The sequence below is a fragment of the Poecile atricapillus genome, chromosome 5, assembly GCF_030490865.1.
Source record: "Poecile atricapillus isolate bPoeAtr1 chromosome 5, bPoeAtr1.hap1, whole genome shotgun sequence".
NCBI lineage: Eukaryota > Metazoa > Chordata > Aves > Passeriformes > Paridae > Poecile > Poecile atricapillus.
In genome coordinates, this window is record NC_081253.1 from 24,349,832 (window position 1) to 24,376,514 (window position 26,683).

General features: G+C 36.8%; 1 protein-coding gene across 1 annotated transcript; it reads left to right on the plus strand.

Annotated features, from left to right (window-relative positions):
• The first annotated feature begins 1,403 nt into the window (after positions 1-1,403).
• On the plus strand, positions 1,404-22,854 carry DNAJC10 (DnaJ heat shock protein family (Hsp40) member C10). The gene is made up of 23 exons (XM_058839601.1): positions 1,404-1,779; positions 2,048-2,409; positions 4,015-4,180; positions 5,788-5,838; positions 7,172-7,254; positions 7,441-7,572; positions 8,431-8,524; positions 8,723-8,800; positions 9,994-10,037; positions 10,384-10,521; positions 11,859-11,948; positions 12,682-12,795; positions 13,554-13,668; positions 15,354-15,481; positions 15,745-15,861; positions 16,643-16,744; positions 17,770-17,925; positions 18,852-18,985; positions 19,437-19,490; positions 19,874-20,021; positions 20,494-20,613; positions 21,755-21,871; positions 22,157-22,854. The coding sequence occupies exons 2-23, from the start codon at positions 2,209-2,211 to the stop codon at positions 22,166-22,168; spliced, it is 2,394 nt and encodes a 797-aa protein (XP_058695584.1). The 5' UTR covers positions 1,404-1,779; positions 2,048-2,208; the 3' UTR covers positions 22,169-22,854.
• The last annotated feature ends 3,829 nt before the right edge of the window (positions 22,855-26,683 follow it).

Consider the following 26,683-nt stretch of genomic DNA (forward strand, 5'->3'; position numbering starts at 1 on the left):
AATTAATTTAAATTAAAGGTTGTTATTATTTAAGTTTTAATCACAACTGAAGATCCAGAAATGCCTATTCTTGTATTCCTCTAGCTAAACAGGAGAGCTTTTACCCATTCCATATATATAGCTCATTGCTGCATGTGAGTTCTGAGAGAGAACTGATTTTGCTTACCTGGAAACACTTGACAGTTACATGAAACTTCCTTCAGACCAACATATTTCACATGCCTTATGTTGATTTATATTTATATTATATACCAATCTGTTGTAATGTGCTGATTTTATGTATCATCATCTGCTAAATGAGCTTTTGAACATTGCAATACATTAACCTCACCCCATCCATCGCAAAGACCTCAAGTCACTGAGTACACATGTAAAGAAACAAATGTTGCAACAAAGTCAGTGCTTCTGTGTGCACTCATTTAAATTCATTTAAATTCTGAAACTTAATATTAATAGCAAAGACACCACCCACTAAGCTACTTAGTCACATAGCCATTGGGAGGAAATATAAAAGTTTCAGCAGATATGTTTTTCACCATTAGTTTGACAGATGTGGTTTCTGTAATAACATGAACATTATAAACATATTTCTCAGGTACACTATACTGGAGTACGTTTTTGTTGATTCAGTAGTTTTTATCCAAAAAATATTTTACGGTGCAAATTTATTCAGGTAGCTGAAATTAAAGAGCAAGTACAAAAAGAACTCCCTTTCAACAATGAGCCTCAGGAACTTCTGCTACTTTGACATTATCAGAAGCAGTCAGAACTTAGGATTGGTGCCATCTACATACACGAGACCAGGGGAGTGAACCGAAAGACTTTTGGGCATAATTTCAAACAAAGCAAGTGCACAGGGGGGCAAACTGTAAGAAAACTCGATTATAGGCATTGCAATATAATCCCGAATTATCCTGGAAACAGAAAATACTTGCAAAGACTTCTTGCAATGTACATGTGTTTGATAACTAGCTTTTTAGGCCCTGCTCATAAAACAACGAGCGTTTTGTCTCCACAAACAGTAAAAGTGGTTATTAAGTGTTTATTAGTTCTTAGCCCTACGTGAACTTTTAAAAGTCCTCCGAAACACCCCACCGCGCCCTTCAACTCCCTGGAGCGGCCTGGGCCGGGGTCGGCGCTCAGGGCGCGGCTGGACATGAGCTGTGCCGGCTTCTCCTCCTCGGCTCCACCGCCGGCACCTCTCCCATCCCGACCCACCGGGACTCCGCGGGGCCCGCAGCGGGCGGTGGCAGCCGGGGGCGGGCCCGGCCGAGCCAGGGGCGGGCCGGGGGCGGGTCGGGCTGAGTGGGACCGGGCCGGGGCGGAGCGGCGTGCCCCGGCGGGGAGCGGCCGGGCGGAGCCGAGACCCCGCCCGAGGCGGGCGCGGCGGCCACGTCAGTCCCGGAGCCGCCCCGCCCGCCTCCGGCCCAGAGCCGGATCCCGGATCCCGCCGCCCTTCCGCCGGCGCCGGGGGAAAGGCGCTGCTGTCCCGGCCTGCCCCGCGCCCGGCCCGCTGCACCGCCGGCTCCGCAGCCCCTCAGCGCCGCTGCCCGGGGCCGGCCCCGCTCCGCGCTGCGGGCACAGCAGGGCAGGGCAGGGCAGGGCAGAACACCGCCCCGCCCCGGGCCTCAGCAAGCCCTCCCGCCGCAGCCCGGCCCCGGCCCCCGGGCTCCTACCTGCGTGGGGCTCGTCTGCCCGGCTTTGTCTGCGAGGGGTGTCCGCCGCCTCCTTGGCAGCCGGCTCCCAGCCACCGCGGAATTAACCCCGGCGCTACTGAAGGTACGTATGAGCCCTCCTACACCCGCCTTTCTCCGTGCGATATAGGTGTGTGGCTTTTAGCGTCACTCAGTGAAGTTGTGCATGATTACCTCGGTTAAGGTGACAATTAAGAGATGGTCTACCACTTATGTGGTCTTCGGAAAGAAGGTAATTAACCACCTAGAAACTTAAATGTTCACGTGCAGGCCTCACAAGGTGGCGGTGGGGTGCGTACTAACGTGTGTTTATTAAGTAGTATTTAATTGTTTTTTCCTCTGTCATTTTACAGGGTGTCTCTTTAGCAAGACTCGTGACATGAAGTAGAACAACAGGCATTTTGAAGAGCTGTGCCATAAATACAGCTGTGTCTCCGAATGTTGGCACATTAACTGGAGACTCTTCCCAAAGTCTGTTTGAATCAGAACCTGTGAAGTTTCCAAAAGCTTCATAATGGAGTTTTTAGCATCCAAAGGAGATTATGTTAGGTGTTTCAAAAGGTCTTTATTGCTCGTTTTAGTATGTGTAATAGTTCTTGTGTGCACTGATCAGGACTACTATAGTTTGCTTGGAGTATCCAAAGAAGCAAGTAGTAGAGAAATACGACAAGCATTCAAAAAGCTGGCATTAAAGTTGCACCCTGATAAAAATCAGGTAAGTTACCTTTTTAACAAGTCGAAGTTGTTGACTTAATGGAATAGTCTTTAAACAAAAAGCAATATTAATTTATAAAAAATGTGTCTCTGTTATTGTGAAATAATCAGCTGATAATATAGTTCAACTCAGATTTTCTGCAGAAAAAATTTACAAACAGCGATACAGTGGTCATACATGGTTTTGTTGAATTTAGGCTGATTTAATTGCTGTAGTAAAAAGATTCAGGATTCTTTAATTCTCACTTTTATTGTTGTATCTAGAGGAGAACTTAGTTGTGTACCACATTACCTTGTTGGTAAGCTGTTGAGTTATCCCCTTTCCATTCAGTTTAGGGGGACTTGCTGTTTCCCTACCCTGTGGTCTCCTCTAAACATCAAATAAGAGCAGCCCCTCCTGAGACATCAGTCTCCAAGTATCAAATAGGACAAAATAGACATCTTGGCACTGCCACGGTGTAATGGTGGAGGTTACAAAGAGCTCTGGACTTACTGGAGAGAGAAGATTGGAATGGCTCAGTCAGTGCTACCAAATTTCTGAAATACAAAGAAATCACTTTTAAACATCAGTTTTTCCTTGAGATTACTTGAAATAAGCAGAAATTCACAGGAAATAAAAGGGTTTAGATCTCTGTACGTACAACTGCATGGAGCCCCAAAGAGCAGCAGTTTTTTCACATGAGCCTCTGACAGAGCTCAGAGAGAAAGCCAAATGTCAGCAAAGCTAGGAATGCCAACTTGTAGCTATTAAATGAAAGTTTTGTTTTCTCTGTTGAGACTTCCAAAATAATGGCATTTGTGGGCAGATTCTGTCATTTCCAAGCATGCATGTACTACGGAAGGTTTTTCAATAGCTTATTTTCAGCCTTACTGTTTACATATAGAAGATGAACCCATTAGACAAATTCCATAATGGTAATTGATTTCCTGTGTATCTAGCTAAAAAAAAAAAAAAAAAACAACTTAAGAAAAAGTGTTTTTTGAATGAAATGTGTAAGCAGAAGTTTAAAGAGCAGGACAGTGTGGCACATTTCACACACCACTGTTACACTGCACCTGTGCAGATCCCCAACTTGGGTTCAAAATACGTCTGCAGATTTTTTCACCATTCTCATTCCCAAGTTATCTGGAACAAAAATGCTTCTTAAATAAAAGGAGAAGGCATCTGTCTAGACTGTTAAGACCAGAAGGGATGAATCTGTCTCTATAGCAGGGATTTTGAACTGGTCAAGTAGGGATTCTTGGGGAGTGGAAAGGATTATGAAGGAAATAGTGTAATTCCTTCTTGAGTATGTTTTTTTTTTTTTTATTCCACTGAAAAGAGAGTTGAAAAAAGAGGGTTCACTGGAGAATGTTACAGCATCCTACCAGTTCGCTTTGCATTTAAGTTGGTACTTTAGTGAGGGTGGAAGAAATAAGAGGACACATCTGGCTTTGGGAAAGAAAAACTTGACTGTAGTTGGTTTGAGATGACCGTGCAATGTCTGCTTCCATTACAACTTGTATCCTTAGCAGGAATATAAAAATATTTCTGAAGATAATTTTCTCGCATTATAGGCACAATATGTTTATTAACTAATTACTAACTATGGTTTCCCTTACATAGAATGATCCAAATGCACATGAAAATTTTTTGAAAATAAATAGAGCATATGAAGTACTTAAAGATGAAGACCTAAGGAAGAAATATGATAAATATGGAGAGAAGGGTCTTGAAGATCAGCAGCAAGGAGGTCGTTACGAAAGCTGGCACTTCTATCGTTATGATTTTGGTAAGTTATGATGTATGCTTGCGATTTACTTCAAACAGCTACAAGGAGATGCAATATTCAGATCTATTTCAGAGCTTTTCACGTGTTTCTTATATGTCCTCTCCAGATTTGTCTGCTCTGTAGTTTTGCTGGCCCAATATTTGATTTACCCTGTTAATGGCTACCCAAAGATGCAATCTATTTACCTAGCCTTTTGTTCCTGCTGCTTGCCTTTTTATAGGTCATCTAACTTCTTGTTTATTTTTTTTAAAGTGCAAGGCTTTTTTTTCACCTAAATGTCAGTGTTAATATTTCATCAGGATTCTTTTTAACTCTTTAATGCAGGAAGACCTTCTTTGTTTAGTATTCTTCAGGGGGATTTCGAGAGGAAATTTTTGCACTGTCAAGCCTATTTGATGCTCAATAGATGATTCTCAGAGCTGCTGTAATAGAAGTAAACTAAAACAGGGAACTGAGGAACATAGTTTGATTGGGATGAAAAAGCTAGAACCTCCACCTTGGCAACAATTTTTTTCTGATGTTGTTTGTCCCAGTCTCTAAGAAATCAATGTCTGTGCAGATTGGAATTGAATAAACCAGTGATGCAACTATCGCAGGAAAATATGAAAATTAGCCCAAAACTTCTTCAGATAAACAGATTTAAGAAATTTTATCTCACTGAAGTTTCACTGCTTGATTGATTAATTGTCTATTAATCAGTTATTTAGGGAGCATCAATTTTTATATTTTATATGTCTGTGTGCATATATAAGTACAGCTTTATATATTTATATGTATGGGTGTGCATATGTATTATATTACATGAGATATAAGTGAAAGTAATATAAAAAGTACCTTGTCTCCTGTAGAAATTAATTTCTCTCATTATTTATTTGCATTTGATCCTTGTGTACTTCAGGTGAAATGACATCTCACCATGTTAGGTACTGTAAAAGATCTGCAACCATAGTAGCATAATATAATGCTCTTTAATAGTATTTTTGATACTCTGCACTGCCTTTCTTGTGTAGTTGAAGTATTGAAGTGTTTTGTAGTGATGCTCTAGGTAGGACTGGTTAGCTTTGTCTTCCTTACCTTTGTTCTACCCACTTCATTCCACTGGATTCACACACACATTTTACCAGTGGAAAAGCTTGTGGCTGGAAACAGTTTTGTTATCTAAATGTTTAGGTAACCAGAGGCTGAGAAAGCTTCTGGAAAAAAGCTTTCTTTTCTGGAAGCTTCTGAGGAAGCTTCTGGACATTATATAAAGCTCTCAGTGAGAGTTGAGGCTTCTTGAATTTTAATCTGACAGCTGGATGATGTTATTTCTAATGCTCTTGCCATAACAGCAGTAGTTCTAATTCTCTTCTCGCTCCATGGTTGGTTATTAAATTAGCAAAATAACATTCTGATAGTGGCTTTTGTAGCTTGAGAATGAGTGAGCTAACAAGAGGTTAGACTCAGGGTCCAGTGCTAATAGACAAGGATAGCATTTTTGTAAAACCTCTTTGCCACCTTAGTATTTCAACTTAAATCTTCTGTCTTCTCTTGTGCATAAGGTGATAGGTTTTTCTTTGCTTTAAAGGTGGAAAAATAAAAAGCAATTGTTGGGTTTTTTTTAATAGGTATTTATGACGATGATCCTGAAATTATAACATTGGATAGAGGAGAATTTGGTAAGTTTTTTTAATAAATGGCTGCTTGACAACATGACAACCCAAAGTACAATTTTTACATATTGAGCTGTGTCTCAGTAGGCTTTTCTTATCTATCTTTGCAAACACTAGTTGGAAAATCGTCTTCACATGAGAAAACAAAAAAAAAAGTACTTCTTAATGATTCCCGTTAAATACTGGTTAGCAAATCGAACAATATCCATAAACAGCTTACATTAAGTTTTAATTTGTGAGATCTGTAAAAGGAAATTATTTGAATTAAAATTTTGTTACTCCTAATTTATTGTTGTTGTTTCTTTTGTATAAAAATGCTCTTGATAAAACTTTTATAATATATTTTTTTTCTGTGAAATCCAATCAGTTGTGTGTAGTTCAAAAGCAGAAGGTGATACCAGATACTAAAAACACAGCAAAGGAGAACAAGGTGTGGAAGGATAACAGTTTCAATGAGAATATTGTCCAGGATTTTTTTATTTTAAAATTACAACTAAGTTGTTTGTAACAAAGAGAGGCTAGAGGCAAAAATACTGGATTTTGTGTGATTTGTCATCTGCATATTGAGTACAGTTTCCTGTGTGCAAGATTGGACCTACATGCTGAATTAGTTTTGTAAACTGTTCTAATAGCAAACCCTCACTATGCTCTTTGAGACCACAGTCTTGCTTTGGTTAATCTATTTGTGGGGTCTACACATTCCTTATTGTCTTTTTTGTGAGGATATTTTAATATAGGCAAATAAAGTTTGCAAAACTCACTACAAGAAAATTGGACAGGCTGAAAGCCAAGTAATTCAAGCTGATAACTGCTCTTCATGTATATTTTGTTGCTGTTGTTTTCTTTCATAAGCAAAATTACTTATATTTCCCTTGACTTTTCTAGTAATTATATTAACTTGGATTTTTAATTACATTAGACATGATTTCTTAATAAAGAGATTGTGTAGTGCAACTCACTAAATACATAAAGTAATATAAGGAAATGGAAAATTCAAGTGGGTAAAAATATTTTAGAACTTGTATCTTGTAACCAGACTTACACTGTCACACATTTCAGCTAGAATAATCTTCAGACAGTACTTTTTTCCTCAATTAATAGAAGAGATGCTGAAATTCAGGGTGCTGATAGCTTCTGAAATATGACTTTTGTGCACCCGCCTATGAGTATGATTGTATGAGATACAATTTTTAATCTCATCTTAGTTACTGTTACTGTGCCTGACATTAAATACTTAATACAGCTTTTGGGGAATACAATATAGCAAAAATGTACATTCTAGATATAACTACATTGCAGATGTGCACAATTTACTTATAATTTTCTTCTCTCCATCTAGATGCTGCTGTTAACTCAGGGGAACTGTGGTTTGTGAATTTTTATTCTCCTCGATGCTCTCACTGCCATGACTTAGCACCCACGGTACGTAAACCAAGTAAATTAACTCTGAAAATTCATTGGTTTTAATAACGTAAAACTTAATGAAGTGGATTTCTACACTGAAGCTGAAACCAAAGACAAAAATTCAAAATGCTGGGAATAAAATACATGCTCATTTTTCATTATATTTTTATAGGAAAATAGCCTCTTTTTTGCCTTTTTTTTTAGTGGAGAGAATTTGCTAAGGAGCTGGATGGAGTAATACGCATTGGAGCTGTGAACTGTGGAGATAACAGAATGCTTTGTCGAATTAAAGGGATTAACAGCTACCCCAGTCTGTACATTTTCAAAACTGGAATGGTGAGGGATAAGACTTCAAGTGCTTTTAGAATAAAATTTGGAGAAGTATTTCTTTAATGGCTGCTCGTAGAGATTTATTACAGCAATCTTCCTCTTTAGTATGTTACTTTCTTTAATAAATACAACTTTATCTTAGTTCAATTGATTTACTAAGTTAACTTAAGAAATACATATTTGTTAACATATATAATTTATATATAATTCCAAAGAAATGCTAATATATTTTTGCAGTGTTTTTTCTGAATAATTTTTCTGTGCAATATATCACTTCTGATTGGGAAGATGCTGTCAGCAGAGTTGCTGTAGCAAAGCAGCAAGTCTCCTTGAACAGTTTCTCTTACAGTGTTGTAAAGGACTTTTCAAGTACAAAGCATAGTCTGTGGTTTTTAGTCTTAAAGAGTATGACCATATGCCTAAAGAGACTTGAAAATCCCTTCTACAAGATTTCCCTCCATGCTACCTGCATGATGTACGTTACTCTTTATAGCTGCTTGCTAAGTCGTGGTGCTGGGGTGGTGTACAAAGTGCACCTGAATAGATGGGTCCAATGATAAGTTTTGAGAGGTTGAATGCTAAAGGGAGTGATGTAAACAATTTTTATTTAAATAGAAGTACAATCATTGGGAGTTGGTGTTTCTATGACTTAATTATCCTCATGTGGCAGCAGTTGGAAAGAAATCACATTACAAAATTTAAATTAAGATTTTGATAGGGGAGAGAGAGAACAGTTAGACTGGTAGTGGGGGTTGGTCCTGCAGTTGCTTAAATACTGTTAGAAGAACACAGTAGGTTTTGGGATGGAGTTATTTGCCTTTTTTTTTCCTTAATTTTATAAACTTTACTCTCTATCTTCTGTAGCAACCAGTGAAATATTATGGAGACAGATCAAAAGAGAGCTTAAAGAACTTTGCAATGCAGTATGTTACAAGCACAGTCACTGAGTTATGGGCAGGTAATGGCTTGGGGGGCTGTTGAAACTGTTTTTACTATATAAATATGGCAGAAACTATGCATATGACTGAATCTGGCAACTTTTACTAAGTCTTGTTTTGGAGACTAAAAATAGTTCATGTAATTTGCTAATATTAAAACCTTGTTTCATGGTCACATTTAACTAGTCATAAACTGATGCAAATTGTTTCACTCTTAGGAAATTTTGTAAATGCTATTGAAACTTCATTTGCTTCTGGTGTTGGTTGGCTGATCACCTTCTGTGCTGAACGTGGGGGTAGGTATATGAAATACTTTTCAGATAATGTGACAGAAAAAAGGACTTCTGTTGATAGTGACATAACGTGTTTTGCTACTAAACAACATCTTAGGTGACCACAGTATTTGGCCTGTGGGTCATTTAAGCTTTCTGTTAAAAGCAGTTTGACAAAAGGGACATTAATGGAAAAATTATGTTATGCTTTAGTAATGTCCTGTGGGTCATTAAAGCAGCACTGGAGTGTAACCCATCAGGAGGGGAAGTGGCAGAACTAGCTCTTCCTTTCAGTTTCCAGCTCCAGTGACAGATACTGCTGAGGTACATGCCAGCTTCTCATGATAGCTGAGTAGCAGAAAGGCTACTTAAACCACCAGTATTAAAATTTAGTGGAATGTTTTCTTTTAAGTTAGGTTTGCACACAGTAATTGGCTGTTACCAGTGGTTTCATGTCAGAGTAGTTTTTTGTAGCTGTTTGTCCCTGGATTCATGGGATCACTAGTGGATACAGTATATGAAAAAGTTACCTTGGTTAGCTGGTCGAGCTAAGTAAATGCACTGCACCTTTGACAAATAAAGATTTCTCAGCCTTATGAAGAGACCTTTGTTCTGAGAACTGAATAGCCAGAGCTGCAGTCTTGGATTTACATTTGTAAATAGTTTGATTTCAAGTTGCAGCCCTTTTGTTACAGTTTTCAACATTGTTTCAGTTGAGGAGAAGTTGATGCATCTTATTTTTTAAAAAAAAGTCTGCATCCAAAGGCAACCATTCAAAATCTGGATGGATAATTAAAGCATATGATGTATTTATTGTAGTGAATTATTTTTATCACAGAAAATGGATATTTCCGTTGAAATACCATTCCAAGACTCTATGTAGATACTTGGATTAATTTTTTTTAAACATCGATAAACGAATTTTAAAGGTCAGTCTTTACAGTAAATAAAATAGTAAAATTTTTTAAAAGAGAATTCTCTGTTAATGAAGTAAGAGAATGTTATTCATAGGTGCTTTTTAACCTAGAGTAGACAGCCATTGAGTGCTGATTATTAAATGTGACAGCTCCAGGAATATTGGATGAACAGCCAGGAAGCATGCCATTAGAAATGGCCATGGTTTTTGGGAGGATTGGGGCAGTTCTAAGCAAGAGTAAATTTAGTGCATTAATATGGTGAAGTTTTATGTTTGTAAATAAATAATTTTTGTTTTGCAGATTGCTTGAGTTACCAAACCCGCCTTAAGCTAGCTGGCATGTTGGTAAGCAGTGTTTCACTTTGAAAGCATTACCTGCTATATTTAAAACAAAATAACAGAAGTGAAAGCATCAAATTGTAACTAAACTCTCACTGAGTTTATCAGAACCAAGATGTCACTTTTAGAAGAATTAAACATTTTGAATAGATTTTGAAATAACATTAATTTTTTAAGGATTTTATAAAGTAAGAATGAATATTACGTAATAAATTACAGTGTTGTTTTTTTTTCATTTTCTAAGTATTATATATAATTGCCCGTGTTGGGATTTTTAAAAGCATTTCTGTACCTGAAATTAAAAAATTACTTTTCTTTGGATTTGTTTTGTGTTGTTTTTTCCTAATTACAGGAAGGTCTTGTTAATGTGGGCTGGATGGACTGTGGCACCCAGGGTGAGCTTTGTGATAATTTAGATGTCTCATCTAGTACTACTGCATACTTTCCACCTGGAGCCACCATAAATAACAAAGAGAAAGGAGGTGTTTTGGTATGACTTGCTCTTCATTATCTATTTAGATAAACTAAGTAATAACCATGCTAAAGGAATGTATAAATCATTTCCAGACTGATGATCCACAACTACAGAGATGCTTTTTGTGTTTTTTTCTTCTAAGCTGGTGTGCTCTGCTGTGAATTTATATCCCTGTGTCTGCTCAGGCAGTGATCCTGGAGGTGATTGCAGTTTGCTGGGAGCGTGAACAGCAGCCTGTAACTCTGCCTGGCCACCTGCCCAGGAGCCTCCCTGAGCAGCTCCGGGAGTTCAGGGCTGGGAAGTGCCCTGTGACTGGCCTAAGAGCCACTTCTAACGCTGCTGCCAGCTGTCCTGGGCAAGCCTGGGAGTCTCTTCTCCCAAGTAAAAACTGATAGAACATGAGAAAATGGTCTCAAGCAAGGGAGGTTTAGATTGAATATTAGCAAAACTTTCTTTAGCAGAAGGGTTGTGAGAGGTTGGAGCTGCTCAGAGGGACATGGCTGAGTCAGTATCCCCTGGGGTATTTAAAAAATGTGTGTAACGTTGCACTCAGGGACATGGTTTAGAGCAGTGAACCTGGCAGCTGGTTACAGCTTGGCCTCAATGATCATAAAGGTCTTTTCCACCCCAAATGATTCTGTGGTCTTTTATGTGCCCCTCATTTTTAATTCCAGAAATAATATGCCGCAGGTATCGCAAGTTTGAGAAATGCTACCCTGACATGTGTGATAAAAGTACTCCTACGATGTCTGTCAGTACAAATTTTACTGCTCAGTTCTATTCTAATATTGCAACCTACATTGGTATGGTAGTTTTAACTTCCCTAATTAATGGGAGACATTTCTGTTTGAAGCATGACTTGTTCCTTTATTGTCACTACTGTTACCTGTATTTTTAAAAGGAGGAAAATAAATTGCAACCTACCTACACTGAAACTTTCAACTTACCATGTCAGTTACTGATTCATATTGCATCCAAAATTTTACAAGTTAAGGAAACCCAAATATCTCTACAGTGCAGTTAAGGAAGGCTGTAAAATTAGATTGGAAATCTTGTAAACTTGATTGCTGGGTTTGGTGTGAAATTTGAATTTCACGCTCTCTGGTCCCTGTCTTGACAAAATGCAATTTCTTGAGTTTAATATTGTAGGTAAGTGAACTAAAAAGCAGTATTCTGAGAGTGATATTTGTGAAATTACATATACAAAAAAGAAGTTGATCAAATAAAATATTATTAACTGCATTCTCCATGTGATTGAAGGGAAAAATCAGAATAAATTCCCTGACACTGGGTACTAATCAGGTTGATGTTTGTAATTCCTTATAATAAAGATAGTTAACTTTCCATCCTAGTTTCTTAACTCCTTGGATGCCAGAGAAATTTATCAGGAAGTAATGCAGCACCTACCAGATTTTGAAATCATCTCTGCAGCATCATTAGAGGTATTTTTTTTAAAATATGCTAAGATTTCTTTAGATAATATATTTTTATATTTTTATTGTTATTTTCCATGTTTTTCAAATCCTGCTGACATAACAAGTTAGTATTTAACTGAATATTACTTATTTTTATCCGTACACAAATTTATTCTACATTTACATCTGTTTAGCAAAATAACAAAAGTAAGGGAGGAGATTTCATAGGAATATAGGAAATCACAGAAATTACCATTGCAACTCACTCTGCAACTGCAGTTTTTTAGTTATTTTTTGAATCAACTACATTTTAGAGAATTTTGGTTTAAGTGTGTTTCGTTTGGTAATTTAGAAAAGAAAAAGAAAATACTTGTTAATCCATGATAATTAATGTATGAACTGAAATTAAGAGTCTTAAAAGTAACTCATGTCTTGGAGGAAAAACAAAAGGAAACCTCTTCCCACACTCGTAGTTGCACATAGCAGCATAAAACAACAAGAAATCCACATGGAGACAATAATATTAGAGTGCAGCTTGTAGCCAGCTTGCTCACAGGCTTTTCCACTTCCTTGATTATGATGCAGTAAAAGGAAGTTTAATGGAAGGACTACAAGAAAAAATTCATTTAGTGGAGGTCTTTTGGAGATGAATAACTGGACATTTGCCTTTAAACAGAAACACAGAATAATTTTACATGTTGGTATAGTTGGGATTAATTTTTTGTGATTTTGTTGGTTTGTTTTTTCCTGTGGTTTAAAGGACCGTCTGGCTCATCACCGGTGGCTGCTTTTCTTCCAGTTTGGGGAGGGTGATAAATCAAACCTGCAGGAATTTAAGAAACTTAAGTTTTTGCTTAAAGATGAGCATATTCAGGTAAGAGTGCTCGCTCTTCTCATGTTAAATGCTGTTTACAGTCCAAGAACAAGTCATGATTTTCATTGTTACTAGTTGTTACCACCACATGCCACCTCTGGTACTGAAAGAAATATACTATCATATGGTAGATCTGCAGTGAAGTTTTTTATTTAAAGAAACAACTTAAGTTTCATGTACATTTTGAATAATTTAAAAATAGCAAGAGATTATCTTTTAAATCTGCTCTCTTGTTGGAAGTCTGCAGAACCCATTCAGTTAAAAATTACAAATTAACATTCAAATATCAAATGTGTATGTATGTGAAATTATATTTTAATTATTCAGAAAATCCTGTGACCATGTTGATTATTTTCTTACTAAAAAGAAACCAATTTCAAACTTTGTACTAAAGGGCTGTGGATTGTATTATTCTATAAAGTATGTATTTTATTTAAATTGTTGCTTTGACTAGAAGAATTTTAATGTCACATTTATTTTAGGTGTCTTCTTGTTTCCTTGCTGTTATATTTTGACAGGAGAAGTTTTTATTCCCCATTTTGGCCTTTAATTTAAAAATTAGCAAGTGACCTAATGTAGTTGTGCCAGTAATTTTCCTTGAACATCACTTTGTCTTAAGATCTCTGTTGTTTATAAAAAGAGCTATCAGTTTTCCATATTTTTACCTTTATTTCCTAACTCTTACTGCCTTTCAAAATCTGTTAATTGATATAAATTAGGCTGCTTTAATTAAAATGGCATTGTCTTTTAACCAATAGGTTGGGAAGTTTGACTGTCTTTCTTCACCAACCATCTGCAACAAACTGTATGTTTATCAGCCTTGTTTAGCAGTCTTCAAAGGAAAAGGAACTAGAGATTATGAAATTCATCATGGTAAGGGAAACTTTGGCAAGTTTAAATCATGACCTAATCCCTCTGAGATGACAAAATCTTTGGCAAACTGCAATTGTTTTCCCAAAGAACAGTTTTGTAGCTTTAATATTTGCTATCTTTTCTCTGACCATAATGTAGCCTTACATAAACTATTTATCATTTCCTTTGGTTTTCCTTTTTCTATTTTTCCTGCATAAGCACTCATCAGATGGCAAGGGGTGTGTTTTGTCTTTGCAGTACATGATTACGTACAAATGAAGTCTCTGAAGCTGATCAGGACAGCTTCTGCTTTGAGTAGGACAACCAAAGGATGCTGTAAGACATGCTCTTCAGGGAGGCTAAACATGCTGGTTACACAGTGCAGCCAGTTTGGCAAACCTGGCTTTGGTTTCATGTATCACTGCACTAAAACTAATTCTGTGCTTTGTTAACTTCTGTCCAAAATACTGAGACTTTCACCACTTACTTTCATTTCCAACGTGGCAGTTTCCCTTCAGGAAAGGCTGGAACTGTGTCACTATTCACTGCTGAAAGAACTCAAAAATGCTGAAGAAGGGAGCCTGAAGCCAAACTGTAGCTTGCAGGAAGAGGTGTAGCTTCATCCAGAATGTGGCAGTTATGCAGGATAAAATTCTCATTTTTCAGCTTCTGAGGTATTAGAATCAGCCTGCTAGGATTAAGTCAGAAGCTCATAAACAGGAAAAGTGAAGTATTTCACCATCTTAGGAAAGACTAGGCTTATCAAGGGGGAGAGATGATCCCATGCATCTAATGATTGGTATATAAGGAAAAGCCTTATATACTTCCTGTAATATACATTGCTGCAGAGAAGGCAAGAAGAGATCACATCCATACAGTATTTTTATAATGGTGTGGATTACTGTGGAAGAGAATTATATTGGAGTACAGTGTATACAGGGATTTTTTTTCTTAATGGTTGGTTTACTATTTAGAAAATAGATGGCATATAGAACATTTTACCAATAGCCATCTCACTGCAGTCTTTATTGGAAAATTATCCTTAAAAGAATCAGGCTTTTTTATATGCTATGTTGAAGGGCTTCAACAGTTTAAAATCTAAGAACAGGAATAAATCTTGGTAAGTCATTGTGCAGTGACTTCAGATTTGATTAACCTGAAGTTTTTATTCTCAGACAAACTCTCGTTTCTGCTGATAGATATATATATTAAGGGTATGAAGAGACTGGATCTTTGTCCACTGGAGCTGTGTGAGCAGGAATTTAGTTACACATAAATAGCTGTGATTTATCAATATAATTTATTTTGCTTGAAGTTTTTTTACCTTGTCAATCCCTTTGACAAGTCAAGTGTATCTAGAATTGTACTTTTTAATTCCAACACAAGTAAGATGGTAAAATGACCAATAATCCTGTCACAAAATTTTGTCTTGGATAAAGCATTTATTTGGCTACTATTGGGTAACTGTCCAGTTGAATATTTAGCCACATATCAACTATCAGCTACAGTATGTCCTGCCTGGGTAGGTTTGGACAGTTTAACATTGTCCTGCTAAAGAAAATCAAGTCAGCCCCTGCTAAATTTAAGCAGGCTGTGTTTAAAGATTTGACAGGGGATCTGAAAGACTCTTATTGCTTTCAAAGAGTTTTTTAATTATACCTCTTATAGGTAAAAATTTAATTTACTTTCTACATTATTCTTTGAAGGAAAGAAGATCTTATATGACATTGTTGCATTTGCCAAAGAAAGTGTGAACTCTCATGTCATCACACTGGGACCTCAGAATTTTCCTGACAAAGATAAGGAACCATGGCTTGTGGATTTCTTTGCACCGGTAAATTTTTAATATCTATACATTTTCCTTCTTCTAAATGTGTTCTTTAACTATATAACAAGGTAATAAGGAGTATCTTAAAAGTGCCCTTTAGCATCATGAGAGGGTGTTCTATAATTCCTCATTCCCTGGCAGCTCTAGTTCCAGACTGGGTTTTGTATTTAGTGGACTCTTGTCAAAGAAGCAGATTATTAATCTCAAATATTCTCCTGAGAGATACCTGTGGGAAAAGCAATTGTGCTTACTTGTGTTTTGTCTTCTAGTGGTGTCCTCCTTGTCGAGCTTTGTTACCAGAGCTGAGGAAAGCATCTAAACATCTTTATGGTCAGCTTAAATTTGGAACACTAGACTGCACTGTCCATGAAGGCCTCTGCAACATGGTAAGCTGCAGGAACTAAAAATAAAGAAATACAAATATAATCCTTTCAAATAATATTTTTTTTCTTTGAATTGGGGGCAGGAGGATATGGGAAGACAATGCTTATCCTTTAATGTTACTTTCTTTAAGGGCAATAGTTGCCCTTTAAGTTGAACAGACACTTGTATCATAATGTTTTTTTCAAAGAAACAAACTATATAACCACTACAGATACTGCATATCTGTAGCATTAATGTAGAATACATGTCAGATTTTATTCTAATTTCATAGTGTTACTGGAAGACTTACGAAGTCTCAGAATTTAATAGTTCTGGGGTACTGGGGTTAATATCTGGAAACACATGATAAAATGAGCAAAAAAGGACACATTTTTTCAAGTTTTATTTAGATGTGTTTACCCACTGAGGAATTCACATGACGGAAACCAACTGTATTCAATGGTAAACAATAGTTATTCATACAGTACAAACATTCCATCTGAGGACTGGGAATAGTTTTAAAGCTAAGGCTTAGGAGGCCCATGGATTAATTCCTGTATTTGTGGAGCATGGCAAAAGAATTACTGGCTGGTTTTTAAATTGAGAACACACTACACCATCTCTGAATACAATTGGCATCTTGTCTGTACTGATTTGTTATGGTGTCAGATTCGCACCTGTGTGTAAATCTGAGCACTTGTACTGTACAAACTGAACAGATGAGCAGCTTGAGCCACCAATACCAGTGACAGTTATTGGCAAGTCCAACAGCCTTAATCAATTTGTTGTTGTCTGTTTTATCAGCATAATATTCGAGCTTACCCGACAACAGTTGTGTTCAATCAGTCTGATGTTCATGAATACGAAGGACATCACTCTGCTGAACAGATCTTGGAGTTTATAGAGGTATGTAAATGATAATGTTTGTTGCAGTCTTGTTCGATGCAGTTCATACACAAATATGTCCTTTAGTTGGACGATTCTGATTTTTTTATTATTTTTTTTTATTAGACAAGGAAAATAAAAGGTGAAAAAACTTTGGGCAAGAAAAGTGGTCCAGCAACTGTCAGTCAGAGACTTAACAACTAATGGATTAATTTCCCTACTCTGTCACATAATTTCTTTGAGATCATTAGCAAATAAAGAAAGATCCCTTCCAATCTGCAAAATAATAGTAACAATTTCTGTCTTATGGAGAGGATAAAGGAATTAATATTACATCACTTCCTACTTTTAAGGTGGAAATGCTTCACATACACACCTTGATAAAGGAGAGGGTTCACATTTTTGTCAATTAGATTGCTGCTGCTCACTTTTCTCAGCTGTCTTTGAATTTTCTTTACTCACAGAACTGAAAATTACTGGTATTGGTCACTGTTGATGTTAGTGTTCTGGCACCCACTTGGCTCCAGCATTCAGGTTCACTGCTATATCCTCAAGCTGTTTTTCCCTTTTTGAAGAGACAGTTCTCTCCAGGTGGCTCAGAAAAAGCAGCTTCAAGAATACACATGCAGAAACAGGTGGAGATTAGTCTTTCAGTGGGCATTCAGAGGCCCATAGTGCACTATATGTATTCTTCTGTATTCCAGCTTAAATAGCATGGCTATGTTTCAAACCACCTGTTTCTGCCAGGTAAACTGGATTTCTTGTTTTTATCTCCTTTTATTGAGAAAAGGCAGAAAACCTCCCTTTTGGAGCCTGGGTATACTTTTTTGATAGTTTTTCTCAACAAATTAGGCATATGATTTTTGAGTTGAAGGAATGTCTTTTGATGCTTCCAAGCCTTTCAGTGGTGTGGAGTCTTCCCTACCAGAGCAGCATGCAAATTTCTCAGAACATTCTCAGAATTTGGTGCAGTCTGTACATGATGGCCCTAGATAGGGGATACACTGTGCAACAATACGTTGTGTCTATAAACTCTCTTTATTTAGGATCTTAGGAATCCATCGGTGGTCTCCCTAACACCAGAGACATTTGCTGAATTAGTTCAGAGAAGAAAACGAGAGGAGATCTGGATGGTGGATTTCTATGCTCCATGGTGTGGACCTTGTCAGGCTTTAATGCCAGAATGGAAGAAGATGGCCAGGGTAAATGACATTCAAACACTTCTCTGCTTTTGTTACTATTCTGGGAAATTGCTGAGATGGCACAACTGCTTTCTTAAGAGAATTGGCAGCTGAGAAAATTTAGAGTCTAATAATGCCACCAAAACAGCCAATTCCTACCTGACAGTTTAGGATTTTTTCAAATACAAAGTTTTTATTTGGCTTTTTAAAAGCTTCAGTACACTGATACTGTAGTCCAGTTTCTCATGTTGGTTACAAGTGTGTAAGGTCATTACAGTGTTCTCTCATTTGCAAAAGTAATATTTCAACATTCCTGGGGATTTTTCCAGGAACTTGAACTAGAAAATTTGGAAGCGGGGGGAAAAAAGGGCTTTGGAAACAAGCCTGTGACTTTGAGACATGTAGAACTCGACTAAGAGCTGTAGCCAGGATTTGCTATTCCATTGGAATGTCTGTGGAGTGTTGGTAGCTCTATAGGACACATTCATGAATCATAAGCTCCCCTGCCCGTCCATGCTGGGTAGTTTGGGTCTTTGCAGCAAGTACAGTGTGTTCAGGACAAAGGCCCACTGTGACACAGCTAGCACATCTGCACTGCCCCAGGATCTGCCATAGTTACTGAGCTGTCATGGGGCACACAGGAACAGGGCATTCCTTACACTCAAAAACCCCACCCGTGGGTGCCTTTGAGGTAAGGTAGGTGCCTTGTGAGCCATGTGCTTGCAGCTTATACTAAATGTGTGCATGATGGGAATGCACCTAGGGGACTAGCTCTGGTATCAGATCCGTTTACAGGGAAGAGGAAAGCCTTGTGAGAATCTTGGTCTGTTTTGCTGAGATTTTTTTCCCCCAACTCAGTTATTAAGACTTAAATTCTGAAGTATTACGGAAATTGTAGTAGTATTGTTTAACATATTTGATGGTAGGTTTTCTTCTTTCTTTTTCAGATGTTAAATGGATTAATCAGCGTAGGCAGTGTGGATTGTCAAAAGTATCATTCTTTCTGTCACCAAGAAAGTGTTCGGGGCTATCCTGAAATCAGACTCTTTCCTCAAAAATCAAACACGGCTCATCAATATTAGTAAGTACATTGCTTCAGTTTGGGAAACATTCCATGATGTGAAACAAGACAAATACACACACCTCTTCTGTTGTGTAGAAGAGGTTTATCACAGCTGTTAAAATAGGCTGTTAGGATATTACTGTACTAGATACCATTGGCTTTGTTACTTCAAACTAGAGATTTTATTTTGCTGTTGCATTTCAGTAATTTGAAATAACACAGGAATCTTAGTTTTTATTTGTTATCTTTCTTGTCTTAGTCTTCTAGTCCTTAATTTTGTAAGCTTTAATTGTATTTATGAGACTTTTCATTTATTCAGATTTGAAAGCAAGGTAGAAATATCCTAAACCATATGCACTTACATTCTTTGATTATCACCATTCTTCAGAGTGGGTTGTTTGTAAGGTTTTTTTTCCAAAATAATTCAAACTACTGTGCAACTGGCTTTGTCTCTTTAATGTTTTTATAGTAGCTACAATGGATGGCACAGAGATGCCTATTCACTCAGAGGCTGGGCATTGGGGTAAGTTACTGCATTAAACTTAGTTCATGAGCTGCTTTATGTAGCTGCTTGCTACATAAATAAATATTTAAATGCTGTATCAATCAAGATCTGGAAGCACTTGGGTATACGTATTGCTTAATTTTAGATGTTCAAGATTCTGCATCTTTTAACTTACCACTTAAAATTTAGAGAAACAGCATACTCCTTGCTGTCCACCCATCTCCTGAAGGCTGTATTATTTTGTTTACCATGTTAAAGAAGTTATTCTCCTATAGTACAAAGTGTGAGATAGGGATTTGCAGACTACTCATATTCTTAATTTCAGAAGCTTTTCTTAAATGGAATTTGGATGTTGTTTAAAGTTCTGAATGTATCACGACTGTTACTCTTCCTTTACACAGGTATTTACCACAGGTGTCTGTAGACCTCACCCCTCAGAGTTTCACAGAAAAAGTTCTGAATGGGAAAGATCATTGGGTCATTGATTTTTATGCTCCTTGGTGTGGACCTTGTCAAAATTTTGCTCCTGAATTTGAGATGCTTGCAAGGGTATGTTTTTAAATGCACTGGTGTCTTGTTAGAATTGTAATAGTTAAAAATCTTACTCATCAGCACTTTATTTCTTAGCATTCATCCAAAAACCACAATATTTCCGTGAGCCTCCTACTCATGGAATGATGCACACACTTCTAGGTCCCACTAGACAGTGGGTGTTGTCTCTTCCACAGACAGACACACAGAGACCCTCTTTTGAGACAGATTTCAACTTTTGATGGAGGGGCCTGTGGTGTGTTTTGGTGCTTTGCCCAGAATTCAAGTCCAAGTGCTCTCTGAACACACAGAGACACACCTGACACAAGGCTGACAGTCTGAGAAGCAAGCAAGCAGCTACTCTGAAATATTTTAAAGATTGGAGCAATACTTTTTTTATTTTTAGCTGTACTGCTGGCTTATTCCACTTATTTGCTTATACCCACCCATGGAAACTTTTGGTTTGTTTCTAATAAACATTTCTTTTCAGGCCATTAAAGGAAAAGTGAAAGCTGGAAAAGTAGACTGTCAGGCATATGGTCAGACCTGTCAGACTGCTGATATCAGAGCCTATCCTACTGTTAAGTTCTACCCCTACCAAGGAACAAAGGTAAAGTGTTACTGGTGAGCAGATCCTGTTAGTAAATGTATTTCATTTCACATTAAAAATAAACAGAATACTTCTATAACATATTAAAGGGAATTATTTACCTATCTCCAAATAATCAGTTTCAGTACCTAAAATAGTAGGACAGTGATACAATAATAATAAATTTCAAATTAATAGAACTAAATAGTAACTTAATAGAATTCTAATAGTAATTAAAATGAGGGCTTGACCAGAACTAGGGTTTAATTTGCAAGGTCTTGGGTGACAAAATGTTTTTCAACTTTTACCAATTCCATCACATATACAAAAGTAGATGGTCTCTCTCTAAAAGAAATATGGACAACTTTATATTGGCTAATGCCAAATATAATTAAATGTTGTTATTATATTGAAAGACCGATTTTGACTTACATCATGTATTTTAAGATAGATTTTGAAAAAGATATGGTTGTGTTGTCTCAAAACCAAGCCTTATCAAACTATTTCAATTATCAGGGGGACTCTTTCAGATCAACATTTCCTACTAAAAGAGTAATAGTGTAAATTGTAATTAGTTAGTTATAGGGAATTCCTTTATTCTTGTAACATTAATAAATTTCAGAAATATTATAGTGACCTTTTTAGATGTATTAATGTTGAAGAGAAAGTATTCAATGATTTCTGATAGAGAATTGGCTTAACTTACTTTTCTTTTTTTAACTGAATTTTTAATGGGAAGTTGTAGAAATCTTTCTTCACACAATCCCACCAAATTCAATGCGATTTTCTGTAGTAAAGAGTAGAGGCTTTCCAGCTCTTCAAAGTAGCCACCCACAGTGACAGATTTCATATAAATTACAAAGTGGCATACTTTGTAATAGCTGTCTACCTTAAATGCTTACCTCAATGAATGTGAGCAAATTATAACTGTGTCAGGTTTCTTTAATGATCAGGACAAAATGAGTGTGGTTCTGAAAACTAGCAGCTAAGAGTGGTTCTCAGTAGAATGCAAATTAGCATTGTTTAAACAGAGACAAAAATATATCCATGAATCATAAATCAAGCTACCAGGCCATTGTATTCTGCCCTGCTTTCCTCTTGAATTTTGTCTGAAAATTGTGTAACGTATTACCCATGCTCTGTTTTTTTGTTTCTTTTTAAGAAAAATGTTCTTGGTGAATATATAGACAGCAGAGATGCAAAAGGTATAGCTGACCTTTTGAATGAAAAATTAGAAGCAATGGAAAACAAAGGAAAAAGAAAAAAATCTAGAAATAAGGTAAGAGCACTTACTGTGGAGCCTTTCACAAAAGACTTGCTAAAAATAATAAATGTTTAAAATTATTTTAGTATTTGCTCGTTATCCATAGTACTAAATGCAAATGACAGAGGCAAGATTGGTAAACTTAAGATACTAACACACAGCTACTAACTACCCTGAATGCTACTTAAGAAATGTTTGTCCAATTGAAAAATTAGTGCTACTGAAAATGTTAAAATCATGTGAAAAAAAAATTTGTTTGTACTTTCAGAGAAACTCTATTGTTTATTTACTTTTCACTAGGATGAACTCTAACTGGTACTGAAGGTAGATACAATTCAAAATATTCTGAAGCTGTGAAGATAGAAGACACCACAAGGAAAATATAAGGATAATTACACTGATGACAGGACAAGACACATGAAAACAAGTTGAGTTCACAGGCATACACGACTGTATGAGTTCTGTTAGACTGTGGGGAGATGAAAACATTTTGGTTTTGGTGGAGTCAATGTTTCTGCATGACCCTTTTCTGATGTACCAGCTACCTTCTTCCTGGCCAAACACTGGAGTTGACCAGAAATGTGGACTCTCACTTTTGCCTACCCATTTACTAGTTCCTTATATTTTTTTCTGTCTCTTCTGAAATGCTTTTTGAATGTGGCACTCAGCCTGTGGCTGAATATGCACTCAAACCACTCTGCAATGCAGAACATAATGATGGATTGTCTATTTGAAAGACAAACAGTTGTACCTGATGATTATTCTGCTTTGGGGTTGCATTATTGTCTAGTCAATTAAGAGCTAAAATCAAGGACTGGTAGGAGGATATGTTTACTGAATTAAATTGCTCTTGCCCTCAAGTGGATTACTCTGTTATGGCAGTGGTGATGCTGCCTGGATGAACAGAACTTCGAAGAGCTTCTTTAGTTGCTAGCTTTGGTTTTAGGATTGTGTTTATTCTTTTTTTAAGAAAGAAAAAATAAAGTAATGCAAATGTGGTGTTGACTTTCAAAGTTTAAATTATGCAATAGAAGCATCTGGTTAAGTCATTAGATCATCACTTTGATCATTGTCTTTTTAAATATGAATGTATTCTGTGCACATATTTAACCTCTTTTGGCATTACCACTGTCCCTTTCTCTGCAGATGTGTTTTTAGGTGGGTTTTTTTTGTTTGTTTTTATATAATCTTCAGGCAAGCAGGAGAGCAAGTGCCTTCTTTAATTTAGTAATGAACACTGTACATTGTAATGTGTCTCCTCATCCTTCTTACTAGAATTCCTACTCTAAAGAGCAATATTTTTTCAGAGCTTCTCCATAGACAAGAAAAATTACAGAAGATGACAAAATGTCTGCAACCAACTGTTTCATGATCTCAATTAAATGCTCCCTAGCATGACAGATAGAATTTCCTCCCTGCTCTCTGTGTATTTAGACCTAGCATGACTGGTCAGTGAATTATGTGTATTACAAATTTGTAAATACATTGTTATTGACAAGTAACTTATTTCATAAAGTTGGCAGCAAGAAGTGAAGAGTGAAGTAACTGAGACATTCACCTGGTTTTTCCCCTATTTTGAGGGTTGCCTTTATTGATTTGTCATTTTTGCAGCATATTATTCTAAGAACGAAGAGACTATTGCATCTACTTCTTAGTAAAGTAGACCTTCCTACATCCAAATTTATCTTCAAACTTAATCACAGTCAAAAAACTAAAATTTTAAACCAAATTTCTTTGTTTTGTTTTTGCATATCACTGTAACTGCAGTTCCCACCTTCTAAGCTCTTCTTGGAGAATGAGGTCTAGGAAAAGTTTTGAAACATACTTAGGCTGTGGAGAAGAGAATTTAGTTTGAATATCAATAAAGTTCATTTTGAATATATAATTCTGTATCAAGATATTCTCTTTGCATCCAGATTTTTTAATTACTGAGGGACCAAATGTATATGTATGGGTGGGAGAAAATAATCTTCCAAACAAAAAGAAAACTAGATGATGGAGGTTTCTAAGATTTTCCAAGTTTTCATGGATTTTTTGCATGCTACCCTCTCTGAGTTTTCATTGAGCAGGCTCTGGGGAAAATGGAATGGGTGATAAAATCTTGCCTTTATTTCTAGCCATACAAATAAATAAATCCAACCTTTTATATAAAACAGCACTATCTCCAGCCTTTCCTAAGGACAAATTCACAGTTACATGACCTAATTTTTACTAATGAAGGGTTTAAACTGGTTATTCAAGACCAGTGGAGCAGCACTATTTTAGTTACTTCAAGATGTTTGTATTCTAAGTCCTTCAGTTTTCTCCTGTAGGATCATGGAGGTGTCAGCACTGCCACTAGAATTCCATATCTACTACTCCATATATTGTACAGCATACATATATTTTGTGTCTTATTATGTGTTGCCCTTCCTTTATGCATGTGTAGTTACACAAGAAGGAAAAGGTAAAGACCAACCTCAGGCTCTGCTGTTTGTCATAGAATTCCAGAGAGAAATTTAAAAGCTATTAGAATTTCAATCTTGTTTTAATTAAAACAAGGACTTCTGTGGCTGTTTAGTGTCACTGAAGTGATAAGCTAGCATGCCTTATCTAAAGCAACCAATTTCTCAAAAGACATTTGTCTCATTTAGCTTCTACTGCTGCTGAAAGGCATAAAAATAGAATAGAGAGAATATAGCAAAACTTTCCCGGGTTTATATGGTCTGCAGTTGGAAAAATCATGTTTTGACCAAACCTGGCAGGTATGATCTTTTTCCACTCATGGGCATACTTCACATTTAATTAGTTGTGGATGTTCAGTCTCTTTTGTCAGTATATAAAAAAACTTAAAATTTTCTGTTATTTAAAGTTTTCAACAGGAATGCACAAGAACTTACTCCATTTACTGAAATTTGGCATCTGAAAATGGTGACGTTTCAATCCCAAATACGTTCAACCTTGGTCTTCTGTCTATGCCAGAATTCAATACTAATTTTATACCCCCATATATGTAAAGCCATATTTTTAATAATAAACATAAAGGTGAATCATCAACATTATATGAAGTACTTATCCCAAACACTGAACAGACTCCTCCTTGTACTGCCAACTTTCTAGGATCTAATAAACTTCTCGAGCTGCCAACAGATATTAATTACTTGAGCAAAAAAGTGTTACCCAAATTAATGTATATGACCGCTGTATTCTGCAGACTATTTCTTGACTAAGACCACAAAAGCCATATTGGTTAAAATTTGGTGTGTATTCTGCAGAAGCCAACACTTCCTGTAAGAAAATGACTACTTAAATGTCACAGTTTTAAGAAAACATTCAAGAGCTGAATTAAGTAGGGGTTGGGTTGTTGTACAAACATGTTAGTTCTGGTGAATTCTTACTGTACAACTGAGCTGGCATGGGACATACAGCCTGAAGATGTTCTGCTTTTTAAGGCTTAATAGACAAAAAGCAGACTATTGTTTTTCCATAAAGCAGTTCAAATTAACATGAAGATATAATTTCTGCATGTTATAGGCTGCTATGGGATCACATAAAACTACCTTATTCTTTTTCTACCTTAACAGACACATTAACAAGAATACACCTTCAGTCAGAATTAATTACAGATTAACTAGAAATTCATATAGCTGACTTGACCTGCTTCCAGAAAATGGTTTTCTGCCTATAGTATTTATTTTAAATAATATTTATAATCCTATCAGAAAAAGAAAACATTTTCTTTCTCTTGTTATGTGCTTATGTGTACATTAAGCAATCCCAGTTGTGCTGACCTAGATATAACTCTTTTGATATATCTTTTGTTCTTTTAGTTATGACACAAGATTTCAGCTAGTCCAGTAACAGAAGCCTGTACCCAGGATACTCCATTTTTTCACAACCAGAGTGTTTCATGTTTGCTGAAGCTATATGAGAAAAATACCCTATGTAAACAATGGAGATAAAAAGTATTCCCATCCTATCTCTTCAACTATAATTCAATGCTCTCTTTGGTAATTGTGTTCACTTACTTTATTATCCTACCTTTGGTCACCAGATCATTATTTCTTGAACTAATGCTGTATTTGTACTTCTCAACCTCATGCCAAAAGCCCCTCAAGTCCCACCACTCATCTTTACACCAGCAGAAGGCAGCAGTACCCCTGAATTGAGTATCCCATCTTTTCCCTGTTCATAGCTCTATGGGGGACAGGTTCTGATGCAGTTTCATACTGCAGTAGATGAAAGAACTCAAACTCACCTGGCAGAAAATGGTGATTGCACAAAATACAGGTAAAATCCTTAAGTTATAGATAGGGTTTTATATCCTAGGAATGAATAAGTCCCCTTCCCAGAACTAATCACAAATTATTTTGAGATTTAGCAAGGAGGTCACTGTATACCAGGTTAACGTGAAATGATCAAGACAAGACATTTATTTTCAGACCTTCTTGGATTTTTTTCTTTATCTAGTCTATTTAAGATTATGGAAATACCTGGAATGTGTTCTGCTTTGTGGCAGAACTGGGCAAAGGCACATAACCGCCTGCTGGACAAAACTGGATCCCTGTCTCAGACCGCACTGTGCTGAAAAGCAGCTGCAGAGAAGACAGAACTGTATAAAAGAGTATTTGCACATTCTACTGCCAGTGCCCTGGGGAGCTGCCCAGAGGGGCTGCCCCATCAGAGGAGATGAGCTGCCAGGTACAGAGACAGGACCATCTTACCCTGCACACAAAGCTGGAACTCTGCAGCACAGCAGTCCCTGCACAGTGAGCAGTGGCCTTGCCTCTGATCAAGAAAATGGGGTACAACGAGACCCAACTGCTCCACCCATGGAACAGACTCAGG

What these genes read in the sequence shown, in the direction of transcription:
- DNAJC10 (XM_058839601.1), top strand. Translation starts at nt 2,209, where the DNA reads ATGGAGTTTTTAGCATCCAAAGGAGATTATGTTAGGTGTTTCAAAAGG. An exon ending in AATGGAAGAAGATGGCCAGG is followed by an intron (nt 17,926 to 18,851) that starts GTAAATGACATT and finishes TTTCTTTTTCAG; the next exon opens with ATGTTAAATGGATTAATCAG. An exon ending in ACCCCTACCAAGGAACAAAG is followed by an intron (nt 20,614 to 21,754) that starts GTAAAGTGTTAC and finishes TTTCTTTTTAAG; the next exon opens with AAAAATGTTCTTGGTGAATA.